General features: G+C 39.4%; 1 protein-coding gene across 2 annotated transcripts in view; it reads right to left on the minus strand.

Annotated features, from left to right (window-relative positions):
• Positions 1–13,891, minus strand: part of RORB (RAR related orphan receptor B) — a 200,334-nt gene that overhangs the window by 22,900 nt on the left and 163,543 nt on the right. For both annotated transcript variants that reach the window (XM_038527077.1, XM_038527076.1), the window contains exons 5-9: positions 10,985–11,106; positions 9,418–9,550; positions 5,843–5,950; positions 4,200–4,310; positions 678–790 (exon numbers count right to left, since the gene is read on the minus strand). In XM_038527077.1, coding sequence (XP_038383005.1) covers positions 678–790; positions 4,200–4,310; positions 5,843–5,950; positions 9,418–9,550; positions 10,985–11,106 — 587 coding nt within the window. The remainder of the gene's footprint in view (positions 1–677; positions 791–4,199; positions 4,311–5,842; positions 5,951–9,417; positions 9,551–10,984; positions 11,107–13,891) is intronic.

Below are 13,891 nucleotides of genomic sequence, written 5' to 3' on the forward strand. Positions count from 1 at the left end.
ATCAAGAAATTGGTGGCAGGTTGCATGCATTTTGCCCCTGGGATACCTCACCATTTTGCAGGAACCCTAGGGCAAATCTTGTATGAAAAGATCAGAATTGAAGGAAAATTTACAAGTCATCAGTCTAACCTTCTACTCTGAGAGGACTCTGATTTACAACACACCTGACAGGAGACCAAGCAGTATCTACTAGAATATGACCAAAGCCAGGGAGCTCACTACCTCACAATGGTTAGCCTAATCCTTTGTTCAGCAATTCTTAGCATTTTATAGTTGTTTCTTATTTTGCATACAAATCTCCTTACTCTTAACTTTGGCCCTCACTTGGCTTCTGAAGTGACACAGTCTTTTCCTTCATTGCATGTCAATTTTGAGGACTTGATTCATTGCTTCAAGATTTTGTTCCTCATATAAAGCACCTTTAGTTTCTAGCCTTTGTCTTCGTATGCCTGGGGTTGAGAGCCATCAATATCATCCTTCCCAAAGAAAGTCATTCTCCTCTCAATCTACTATAATTTACTAGTCTCCTTTTAAAATGGGCACCTCAACACGTATGCATCTTTGGTAACTTCCAGAAACTGTTGCTGCTGAGAGATAACCCTTGCTTTATAACTAGCCCTTTTCTCGTCACTGTGCTTTCTTTTGGTGATCGTAGGTCTGTGATCTTGAGGACCTACCTTTGCCAAGGTCTCATCATCCAGGTGATTCTTCTGAATCACATGTTGAAGTGCAAAATAGATTTTTTCCTGAAGCTTCTGGACCTTCCTTGGTTCTATCAGCCAGGCTCGGTCTGATAAAGGCAAAGAATTAGGTAAGAAGGTGGTGGGGAATGTGAGCTTTCACCTGCATATATAAGGTGGTGGGTTTCAGACCTATTTCAATCACTTAATTCTAGTTTGCTTCTGAAGACATGTAGTTATTAAGATAAATACAGATATTTTCCAAGAAATACCCTGATGCCAGTAATGCCAGATACGCTGACTCAGGAAAGGAGGATGGAGGGAAGCACCCAATGGTTCTAATTTAAACACCAGCATGTTTCTTATTACCTGTGACAATTTACATCTCTCATTCTTTTTGTTTGTTTGTTTTTTAGGACATGTAGTTAGATTCTTTCAAAGTAAAAGTTAATGACTTGTGAAGAAAATTAATTACAGAAGTAAGAAAATCTATTGCACAGGAATATTTTTGGTATTTAGGATCCCCCTTCCCTTTTATAAGCTATGCTACAATGCAAAGCATAAACCATGAATTAATTTCAAAAATTTAGTCCTGTATGCCCGTTTGCCACATGGAATTTTTAAATGGTGGATAGAATAATCCCTCCTTTCCTCTCTCCCATCCTACATTCTTCTCTTTTTTCCTTCCTAAATCGTCTTCTTCCTTCCTTTCTTCCTAGAAGCTTGATACACCATGGTGACAAAATTCAGCCCGGCATCAATGCCTCGGGTTGGAGCTTCACTGAAGAGACATCAAGAGTCTCCAAATGCTGAACAAATACTCATGGAAAAGAACCTGGAAACAATCCACCTGAACACGGTTCAGGTCAGGTGAGAAACTCAATTCTGTAATCCTAGCCAGGGTAAAGACAAGTCTGGCCACCAGTTAAGCAAACCTTACGTAAGTGGGTACAAAAGCCTTCAGTGACAATTGTCAATCAGAATAAATTAAGTTCCCCTCCCTCTCCCTTCCCTAAACTATCTGGAGCTGAGCAGACAGTGGCTATTATGACAAGAAATGGGGGAAGGGTGGAGTCTGGCACGAATAGAGACTGCCTTGGTTGAACATCTGTCTTTCCTCTCTTTTTGAATATGGCACTAGGCCATGGTGGCAAACGAGGTATTTGGAGCTTCAGAAGCCTCTGAGTGTGGGTCTGCTACCAGGGCTGGAAGAGTCTTCACAAGGTAGAGTAAGCCAAATGGTATGCTTCCAAACTCAGTAGCATTTGATGACTAGGGTACGTTCTTTTCGGAAAAAGGCTCATAGGTCAGCTGATTTCTGATCCATAAACAATAGGCTTACCGTATGTCTGGGGCAGTTACCTTCATGGATTGCTTAGGTTGGATATGCCATGTCCCAAGAATTTGCTGCTAGGAATTTACTGACTTACCAGAGATATTCCTAACAAAGACAGTAAATTTTGCAGCATTTTCTTTGACGGAACAGGAACCAGAATGAAGAAACTACCTCCCTCATCACAGACCCACAGGCTTAGAATGAGTCTTATATTTAACTATATTCCATGAAAACGGTCAAATGCAATGAGAAACTGGAGGAAAATTATTTGGCATGTACTTGCTCTCAGAAATAACTATTTCTTGTCATTTCTCCCATTGATCTTTATGCTTCCAGGCCTGGAAACCTTTGTAGGATTCAAAACAAACAACAAAAACCACCCCCCAAATCCAACAACAAAAAAAGCCTAAAGGCACAACTTGATTTTAGCCAGAGCCACAGAAGAAACAGTTAGTAGTAGCATGCCAAGTGATAATTTCCATTTTTGATAACGTGGTTAAATAAAAACAGAAACAACTTTAAAAATCTTCATAAAATTTAAAAATAATTAGATACAGCCTCACTGACAAAAAGTGTAGAGGCTGTGGGGCACTTGGGTGGCTCAGTCGGTTAAGCATCCAACTCCTGATTTCAATGTGGACTGTGATCTCAAGGTCTTAAGATCAAGCCCCATATCAGGCTCTGTGCTGGGCATGGAGCCTGCCTAAGATTCTCTCTCTTCCTCTGCCCCTTCCCTTACCCCTGCTCTGTGTCTGTCTCTGTCTCTCTCACTCTCTCTCTCAAATGAATAGAATAGAATAGAATAGAATAGAATAGAATAGAATAGAATAGAATAGTGTAGAAACTGGTATTGGAATGACATGTTGGTATGTGCAAACACAGGTAAGATTAATTTCTTCCAGCCCCACTGAAAACTCTGTCAGTGTATAAGAAGAGATCTAGTCTCTAAGGTAAATTTTGTGGAAAGAATGTGTCTCTTGGCCATAAAAATTATTAGGAATATGTTCCAATAAAGAACCGTAAATGGCACTGGTATCTCTTTACCCAAAATCTAACTGAGCAGACAGCTGAGCGACTCTGAGTTCTCATTCTAGTTGAAGAAGGAGCCATGTACTTTTTGGGATTCTAGATATTTTTGAGCTGGCATATACTTTTAAATAGCATTTCAATTGCTGTGGTTCTACTTGATCTATAAATACCACATATTACCTTCTTTAAAAATTTTGGTATTTTTTATTGGATTTTAGAGCTAGACATGATCTTTATTTTTTTTCTAAGATTTATTTATTTATTTGAGAGAGAGAGAGAGAGAGAACACATGGGGGGAGGTAGGGAAAGGGCAGAGGGAGAAGGAGAGAACCTAAGTAAACTCAGAGCTGAAGGCAGAGCCCCACATGGGACTCAGTCTCAGGACCTGAAGATCATGACCTAAGCCTGAATCAAGAGTCAGATGCTTAACTGGCTGAGCCACTCAGATGCTCCATGATCTTTACTATAATGAAGTCCAAACCTATTACTTTATAGATGAAGAGACTGAGTCTCTGTCTGGGGGGCAACTGTTTAAGGTCACAGAGATAAATGACGTCAGATCTCTGTGCAGGAATGTCTGCGGCCACATCAGAGATTCTTTCTTTTCCAGTCTTCAATTAGAGTAATTTTTCCCTCTGCTGTCCTCACTTCCTTTCAAAGCCTCTAATATTGCTAATTTGGGTGGAAAAGCCAACAAAAGAGTTATTTAAAGAAGAGAAGGTGTACATTTTATTTACTTTTGTCTTCATGCCGGATCTTTCACTTAAATATATTTCTACTAAGTTTCACCTTGCTGGACATTTGTTTTCTGTGTCCTTTATTCTTAAAATCAAAGTAGAATTTAACCATAACTTAGGCCGTCATTCATCCTCATTAATCTGTTAAGGAAACCTTTTGTTTATCTGGATCTGGAGTGACCCTTACTACTTACCCTACTTTTGCTTGTGGGACAAAATGAGTCATTTTAATTAACTTAAGGCTACTTTCCTTTGAATTGTCCATAAATATCACAAGCTTGCTCAAGAAAATTTAAATTACTTCTGAGTATGTAGGATTGGGTAGGTGTAATACTTGTTAAAGACAGAAAAACTTTTTTTTAATTTTTTTTATTTTTTAAAAATTTTTCTTAAGGACAGGACCTCAGACCTCCTTACCTGGAGATATCAGAACAGCAGATGAGAACAAAGCAATCTCCTCCTCAGTCAGCTGCAAGGAACACAAATTCTTTGCAAAGTCAAATGCTTCATTCACTAGGTCATCGGAACCTATAAAAGAAGGCAAATTAAATGAGAATACTTGAAAGGGATGGGGCAATAGAAAGAAAAGCCCCATAATCAGAAGGGTATTCAAGGATTGGCACACGAGGCAAAGATATTTCCAAGTTCCTAATAATTACAGGATGAGGAAACTGGGCAACATCTCCATCTAGTACTGAAAGTTAACATTACCAGTGAGGGGCTGATGGGAATGGTGTGTGCCCACTGTAATACTCAACTGGGATTATATAAATTAAACCTAATTTTGTACGTTTGAAATTAGTTCCAACTAAAAAAAATTTAAGTAAGTGGTTTGGGAATTCTTCAGTAGAGAGAGCATTCGGAGAAAACTGAAAACAGGATGTAAAAGGGGCCAGGGACTGTCAGTTTTCGTGGATGCTGGAACTTGGCAATGTAGAATGTCCAGAGGCCTCAAGCTGAGATGTTATAAACTCCTTTTAGAATGAAGAGGAGGTAGCTTTTGAGTTGGTAACTTCCCTGAAAATCTCACTGAGGGGCAGGCATTCATTTATTTTTACCTTCTGATGGATGCCTCGTAGGTCAGTTGCTTAGCAATTGTGAATTTTGGCAAAATAATGCTTCATCCCTACACTGATCCTTGGTAAATGTTTATTTTATGAGGCTGGAAATATACCCAAGTTGCTTGCCAAGGCTTTTCCTCCTTTCTTGAAAATCTAGCCTTGTAGATGACATGGATGTATATCAACTGTAGAAGGGAAACATTGCCAGCCAGACAGACTTGCTGTTGGCTACCCTATCAACTGACAGCACAGAAGGTGAAAGGGCACCAGCCTTCTGCGATGTCCATGGGCCAGATATGGAACAAATGGAACTGTCAATTGTTAAAACCTTTCCTGGCATCGGCCCAACTTTGCTAATGTTCTTATCTGCACTGTGTACTGATGCCTACATGTGGATGATACCCAACACTCCCAGAGACTGACCCTGTGCATGCCCACCCACAGGAATGGTCTGGGGATCATTGGGGCAGCTTGACACCCACTCTACCTGTGCTCCCAGAACTTCATGAATTAACAGGTAGAAAGTCACTGCTGTGGGTAAGAAGCAAGTGAAGGAGCTCTTCTTTTAATTAAATATCTTAACTAATGATTATGAATTTACAGAAGACACTTAAGAGATCACCCGTGGACCACCAGTGGTCTGCCTAATATACTCTGTGAGGCAGTAAGATAGAAGGGAAAATAAAAGTTGAACCTACAAAGAATAATCTAGAATGCATCTCAGCTCTTTCAGAACTGGTCTTCGTTGATTTCTGGATGAGGTATGGTTGATTTTGACAGTGTCCACTGTCCTCTCCTGCCCCTCATAATAGGATGCATAACTGGGATCTAAGATCTAAGGGGTTAGAAAAAACATTGGAGGCTCACCTAGTCCAGCCTTTATCCAATGAGATGCTAGTTCACATTCAGAAATCAAGGCATTTCACTTCCCACCTTCGATCCAAGTGGAGACACTGACCACAGCTAAGAAAATTATGTCACCATCAAAGGTAAACTCACCTAAGGCCTTGAACATCTGCATTCCTCCATATTTTCCTTCAAACAGAACAGTGTTGTTTAATGGGTTGAAGGCACGGCACATTCTCACTAAAACCACTTCCAAGCAACCTATGAATAAGAAAATAAAGAAAATATGTATATATGTGTGATAATAAAGAAGTTATTATTGTATATAGGCCAAGAGACTTTAAAAAAGCTTGAAAACACACACACACACACACACACACACACACACGCAGACACAGACGCACACGTTCAGAAATACCTCAAGAATCCTTCCCAAGTAAAAAAATAAAGCTTTCTTCAAGTTTATGTCTGGAATTAAAGATAAAATACACCTTACAGGTGGCTAAAATGGAGGGCAACAACATGTGTGGGAAGCATACACATTTTTCTTTTAAAAACTTTTTTATTTAAATTCAATTATTAACACATAATGTATTATTGGTTCCAGGGGTAGAGTTCAATGATTCAGCAGTCTTGTATTAACACCCAATGCTCATCACATCTTGTGCCCTCCTTAATGTCCATCACCCAGTTACTCCATCCTCCCAATGCCCCCCCTTCAGCAACCCTAAGTTCGTTTCTTATGATTAAGAGTCTCTCATGGTTTGTTTCTCTCTCTGATTTTGTCTTGAGCATACATATTTTTCTCTCTTTTTTTGACTAATATTAAAGGTAGTTTCAACTTCTGAATTCACAAGGAGCTCTGCAGCAGAAAAGTCTGTCTCTTAACTTTGTAGAAGTTTTGTTATTGGCCAAACTTGCTCCCTGCTTCAGTTTTGACAACACTCCATGTATACTTCAGCACAGGATGACTTTACATAGGGACTCCTTCATGGTGTTTCTTGGGAGCACCATTTACATCTGGTGTGTTTGAAATGAAGTTTTCTTGGGCAAATGAGTTTTGGCAAAATGCTGAATATCATGTCACTTTGGAGAGTTATAATCAGCATTCACAGATCAAAGACTGGGGGAAGTCTCCACACGAAGGAATTTGTTCAACCTTGATGCTAGCATTCCTCTGAGTTCACTGTTAGCCCAAACAGAACAGGACCCTTGTCAGCAGCCATAGGTGATGGTGGTGATTTTACTTACTATTATATCACTGGGGTCTAGAAAAGGTCCTGGCATATAGAAGGTATTATTTTATTATTTTTTAAAGATTTATTTGTTTATTTGGGTGAGAGGAAGAGGTTGTGTGACTGGGGGGAGGGGCAGAGGGAAAGAATCTTCAAGCAGACTTCCTGCTGAGGATGGGCCCACTTGGGGCTCAATCTCACAACCCATGAGATCATGACCTGAGCTAAAACCAAGAGTCAGACACTTAACTGATTGAGCCATCCAGGTGCTCCTACGTATTTATTGAATGAATCAGTTTGCTGCCTTTGTTTTGCCCTTTCAACATTTACTGATGTTCTATACTGGTGATTTGGCTACACCCATGGTGGCTCAAGGGTGTCCATGGTGCCTTTCTTATGCTGCCACTTAATATTTATGTCTGGGCCTTATTTTCTTTGATCTGCTGATTTCTCTTTGCTTTCCCTTATATGTCACCTGGCACAGGGGCTAACACATAGAAGGGGATTTATAAATCTTAATTAAAAGACAGTGCTTTTCTGACAAAAACAATAATAGGTACCGTTTATTGTGTATTTATAAGGTGGAAGGCACTTTCCTGGATCCTGACATTCCTTATTTTATTTGCTCCATACAATGCCATTTCAGGTGAGTTTTATTAGCCCTTTTTTATGGGTGAGTTACAGGAGGCCTAAGGAGACTAAGTGCCTTTTATACTAGAGTCAACATTTTTAAGCAGCCAGAGATGTTGCAAGATTATATGATGCAGTGGTTCTCCAGTGTCCATCTTTGTCACCGGTTATATCTGACACTTATAAATACAGTGAACTGGGTTCCCTTCTAGGAGATTCAGATCCGTGGGCCTCAGATGATGCCTAGAACGGTCAATAAGCTCCTCTAATGCTGCTGATGCAATTATAAGTTTGGAATTCATTATTTCTAGTCCATCTCTTTATTTTGAAAGGAGGAAACTACCATCTAGAGAGGTTCGCTCAAGGTCACATATCAAATGTGGCAGATTTTTTTTTCCTCAAAGAGTCACAAAAATATCTTCCAATCCACATGCTCTTCAAGAGCCTTAGCACTCCCCCATCAGGAAGAAGGATCCATGTCTCCTACCCTTGAGTCCAGGTGGGCCATCATGGCTGCCTTGACGAATAGGGTGGAATGGAAAATAACACTGCATGACTTTTAAAGCTAAGCCAGAAAAATGCTATGTACTTTGGCCTTGTTCTCTTGGCGTGCTAGCTTTTGAAACCTAGCAACTATGCTCTAAGAAAGTCCACGCCGTCTGTGGAGAGGCTGACATGCCTGGATAGGAACTGGGGCCTGCAGCCCCGGAGCCTTGGCTGAACTCTAGACTCCACTAACAAATACCGCCAACTCTGTGAGTGGATCCTCCCACCCTCAATCAAGCTGCCTTAGTGAACACCACATGGAGCAGAGACAAGCCATCCCTTGCTGAGCCCTGCTCACACTGGGGTTTTGGGAATGAAATCACTGATCACTGTCATTTGAACTAGGTTTTGGGGTCATTTGTACCCAACAATAGATAACTGATAGATCAAGGTCATGTTTGAGTCAAGGTTTGTATTGACTTTCATCATGTGGTGAAGCAGCAGCAGCAACTTATAATTATTCTGTCTTGCCCGGGTTCAGCGTATGACCAGCTTTGCCATCTATTGGCTTTGTGATATTGAATGCAGCCTTCACTTCTCTGAATCTTCCCCTCCTCCTATAAGATGGAAATAATACCTATGTCATCAGACTAAATGAGACGTCATGGGTAAACATGAACATATATGTGTGTTATCAAACACACACATGTATATATGTTATGATTATTACTATGGCCCAGGTCCATGGAGGTTAAAAAACACCAGGATGATTCTTATTTTATATTTTCAAAGAAGGGTCAAGAAGGAAAATTTGTTTGCTGTTTGGGTAATACCATCTGCAAAGTCAGTCATATACAGAGTTTCTTGAGCTACCTCCTAAGTGACTGTGCGAGTGTCAGAGAGCATGTGTGAGAGAAAGGGAGGGAAAGATTAGAACTCAGGGAGTTTCTCCGGGTATATACTGGCTGCAGGCTATCCTCATTAAAATGATTGGAAATGACCACAGAGGCAGAGCTCTGCTAGCCTGGATTTTTTTCCCCCCAACAGAAGGCAAGTAGTGCGTTTTAGAGCTAGCTCAGCAATTCAGCCACCTTGACACGCTAATTACTTGCACTGCCTGTCAGGCTGGGTATCTCAACCTCCGCAATTAATAGCTCTACTTTCAATAAGCAAAATTGTATTTGACTTCAAAAGGGAACTGAATGAGTATCAGGGCATTTTTATTACCGAGAGTTTCCTTTGGGAGTTGGCTGACAGTGTGGGTGGTAAAAATGAACCACATATCGGAAGGGAGATTTTTCCAGAACCAACACTGATGGAAGGGTTGACGACGTCCTGGTCTAAAACAGGCCCTCCATGGATCTTCTCCTTGCTTACCTGACTTCAGAAGCAGAATTTGATCATTCTGACAGAGCTCCATGAAGCCCGTTATCCGCTTTGCGAACTCGACCACATACTGGATGGCGTGAGTGATCTGGATGGCACATTGCTGCCATAGTGCTTCCCTGGACTTCAAGAGAGAAAACACAGAATGTATACAGAGCAAGGAACATCTTGGAAAGTCAGTGAAATAATCAGTTTCCCTATCAGTGCTTCTCTTAGGGCCCAAGGCCGGAATTTACCCAATTCCTTTAAAAGAGGTAGACAATATTTTCCAACATATTGTTCTGACATGTTTGAACCTTGATATGCCACAGTTGTCAATGTGCTGAGACTAGAATAATGAAAACATTGTAATAATATGTAAGGATAGATATTTAGAGTCTCTTTACTCTTTATCCCAAACAAACTTTGTCCATTTTGTGAAAACAAACTCTTGCATCGAGGAAGAGTGATTTTGTTCCCAGGCTTCTAGATGGTTATTTTCATGTGCACCTAACACTAGTACGATTTTTGCATTGTATCCAGAACTTATGGAGATGGCTTTTTGGTATAAAAAGAATTTTACAAGGTAAAGTCTTCAAGTCAAATCACTCTCTGAAGTAATTTAAAATCTCAGAAATGTCTCTTGATCCTTAGGTTATTTTCTTTGGAATGGGAAGCATAAATCCATGTGTATGAATTCTGCCTTTTACTGACCATCGTAATATCTATGCTTTTGTCTCCTTATTTATATAGAAGTGGTAAGATTTAATTATTCCATTGGAGAAAAATCAGTATGTTGTAATCATATATTTATTAATTTATATATCTTTTAAGATTTTATTTTAAAGTAATCTCTACACCTGATGTGGGACTCGAACTCATGATTTCAAGATCAAGAGTTGCATGCTCTACTGATTGACCAAGCCGGATGCCCCTCATATATTTAGATATAGACACATTTATATTTTTTATTTAAAATTTCATTTGCTAGTAGTTCTTATAATTGTGGCTCTCAATCCCAAAGGAAAGTAATATGACTATATAACAGCAAATTCTCTTAAAAACTTCTTTAATGGACACAAAGTAATAATAGAAATAATAATAATGACTTATCTTTTTTCTCTTTGGTCCTTTTTAACATGTAGGGCAAGAAAAAACATTTAAGATGCTTTACTGCTTATCTCTGTAGCACAAATTTGCAACTATTATTACTGCTATAATTTCTCAACTGTTTCTCTTACTTGGCTGGCCCCAGGAAGCCACCATGAAAAAAAAGTCCTAAAGTCATTTGATGTGGGCATAGGCTCCCTGGTCCCTCAAATAGGGCACTATTTTTTAATTGGGGTGGTTTTGCCTCCCAGGGAACATTTGGCAATATCTGATTGTCACAACAGTGTACAAGGGGTTGCTACTGGCATCTCATGGGGAGAGACTAGGAATGATGCTAAGCATCCTACAGTGTACGGGACAGTCCCCACACAAAGAATTATCCAGCCCCAAATGTCAGTAACACTGAGGTTTGAGAAAGCCAGAAATAGAGAAATCCCAGGGAAAACATTTTCCTACTTTCCCAAAGTACCTTGCTTTGATACGCTTTAATTTCTTCATAGGTGTGTGTCTGCCATGCCAGCTGGTGTAGCTCCTCCATGGTGTACTGACATGTCTCCAGATGGGACTTAATGATGTTCTGTGCAATTCGATCTGTGAGAAGGAATATCAGTTTGAGGGGTTGTGAATAAATTCTCACTCTGCAAAGACACTAGCTGCGAATGTTTACTACAGGAATCCCTTTGGAGACACTCCAATTGCATGAGTGTCTTTAACACTACTATCTATTTATCTATTATCTATCTATCTATCTATCTATCTATCTATCTATCTATCCCCTATTGTCTTTTTATTTTATTTTATTTTATTTTTATTTATTTATGATAGTCACAGAGAGAGAGAGAGAGAGAGAGAGAGAGAGAGAGGCAGAGACACAGACAGAGGGAGAAGCAGGCTCCATGCACCAGGAGCCCAATGTGGGATTCGATCCCGGGTCTCCAGGATCGCGCCCTGGGCCAAAGGCAGGCACCAAACCGCTGCGCCACCCATGGATCCCCCCCTATTGTCTTTTTTAAAAAAATATTTTATTTACTTATTTGAGACAGAGTGGGAGAGAGTGCACAAGTGGGGGGTGGGGTGGGCAGAGGGAGAGGGAGAAGTAGATTCCTGCTGAGCAGGGAGCCAGACTCCGGTGAGATCTCAGGACTCCAAGATCACGACCTGAGTGGAAGGTAGATGCTTAATCAACTGAGCCACCCATATGCCCTTCAATTTTAAGTCTTTTAATCAAAATTTACCACCTTTTCCTCCCCCTTGAGTCAGAAACCTGAGGCCTTAAAAGTTGTAAAGTGTTCAAATGATTGTTTTTAAAATAAATACTAATGACAATATTTCCTGCTTTTCAGCCTAGAAGTCCACTAACAGTCTTGACATTTATAACCCAAAGACTTTAAAGTATTTTGAAAATCACTAGAGTCCCACTGTTTATCCCAGAAAAAGGGAATTTAAATATAACTTCAATGGCTTATATTTTTAAAGAGAAGATAAAACAATCTAAAAAGATAAATTTTCTATAAAGGAAAGAGAAGAGAGTAGAAGGCCAGAGGCTAGACACTCTGATATTTTTGTAGATTGGACTTTGGAACCATATCTTATATGACAAATAATGGGAGAGGGGATATAAATGAAATAGTATTGACTCATGAGGTGATAATTATTGAAGTTGGGTCATGGTGACCATTATATTCTCCTTTCTAATTTCTTATAAGATGAAATTTTTCTTTAAAAATGTTAAAGATGAGAAAATGATTACATTCATAAAAAAGTAGGAACAAACAAAGTCAGTCTTTTGGGCCATTCATCTCAAATGAGTTGTATTTGGCAATGTTTCTTAAAACTGAACATTCTGGTTTTGGAAGTATAGAAGTTGAACCAGACACAACAGCTCTCCTTAAAAACCTGCAACGGGTCCCCTACAGTTAGACAGAGCTGGTAGGAGGTTTTCTTCAAATCCCCTCTGCTTTTTGAGCATATCAAGAGCGTGAGATCTTGGGAACCAAAGTACACAGGAATTCTAATATGGGCAGGATGAGTAGAATGAAGAAGACCAAATTTTCTGCCTGATAACTATTCTTGGCTCATACAGAAATAGAATTTTTCTAGTGTTTCAGGTTATGCCATTTCAAATGCAATTTCTGTTCTTTCTCAATAGACATATTTCATTCCTTCAGGATAACTCCCAAAGCAGTGTTGAGATAACTTTTTCTTTTTTTATTTTTTTAAAATATTTTCTTTATTTGAGAGAGAGAGAGAGAGTATAAGCAGGGGGAGGGGTAGAAGGAGAGGGAGAAGCAGGCTCTCCACTGAGCAGAGAGCACGATGTGGGGCTCAATCCCAGGACCTTGAGGTCATGACCTGAGTGGAAGGCAGATGCTTAACCAACTGAGCCTCCTAGGCACCCCAAGGTACCTTCTTTTTACCTTGCTAAGCTTCTGGTATATGTGGCATAAAGTATGTTGAGTTTTGGTGATGTAGGGAATAAAAACATGTAAGCTTGTGCCTCTAATGAGCTTTCCAAATAAAAAATCTTATATAGCCCATTGCCTGGTATATCAGAAACACTGAATAAATGGTAGCCACAGTGATCATTATTAGGATGTACTATAGAATTTCTCATTAGAGAAGCAATGGGATGACTCCAATTGACACAAAACAGAGATGTTTAATTTTGGAATCAGTGCTACTGGAGGAAGATATTTCAATATTTATTAGGGTTTTTCAATCAGAACCATTAAGTGCTAGATATAGAAGATCCTACAGAATGCTAAATTATGATTATAGGATGTATTGGATTCAGCATTGAGCTGAATGAATTTCTAGACTTTCATTGCTTATCATTCTAAAATCTCTTCTTAAAAAAATCCTATATTCAAAATTTTATTGAATATCCTCCTATGTTGTAAAAAAAGAGGACAGGAATTACTTTATACATCATATTAAAATAGATTGGTATGTCATGGTTCATCATTTTTCAATTTCACTTGGGCAGTCTAATTACTTAGAATCTCAAAAAAAAAAAACCCATATCTATTCCTCAGTAAGTATATAATGAAAACATAAGATTTCTGTGGCTTTCTAGCTTTCAAACCTTTATCTTCTTGGTGTAGTCTGTTTTCATCTTCAAAGATATGCTGATTTGTCAGTAATTTACAGGCTTCAGGGTTTATAAGCAAAACTACAACTGCCACTCAAAATTGTATGAAAAACTCTTTATCTATTCCTTTATGACATCTCCTGGGGGCTACTGGCCAAAATTCAAAAAATCTCTAGCCTTCTGACACCAAAGTTTGGGGTCCTATGGGGTACAAGGAGAAGTTGGGCATAATAAATACATGGACAGGTTAAGCAAAATTGGAAGTAAAATCCACACACATGCTTT

This window comes from Canis lupus, chromosome 1 (assembly GCF_011100685.1).
Source record: "Canis lupus familiaris isolate Mischka breed German Shepherd chromosome 1, alternate assembly UU_Cfam_GSD_1.0, whole genome shotgun sequence".
Classification (NCBI taxonomy): domain Eukaryota; kingdom Metazoa; phylum Chordata; class Mammalia; order Carnivora; family Canidae; genus Canis; species Canis lupus.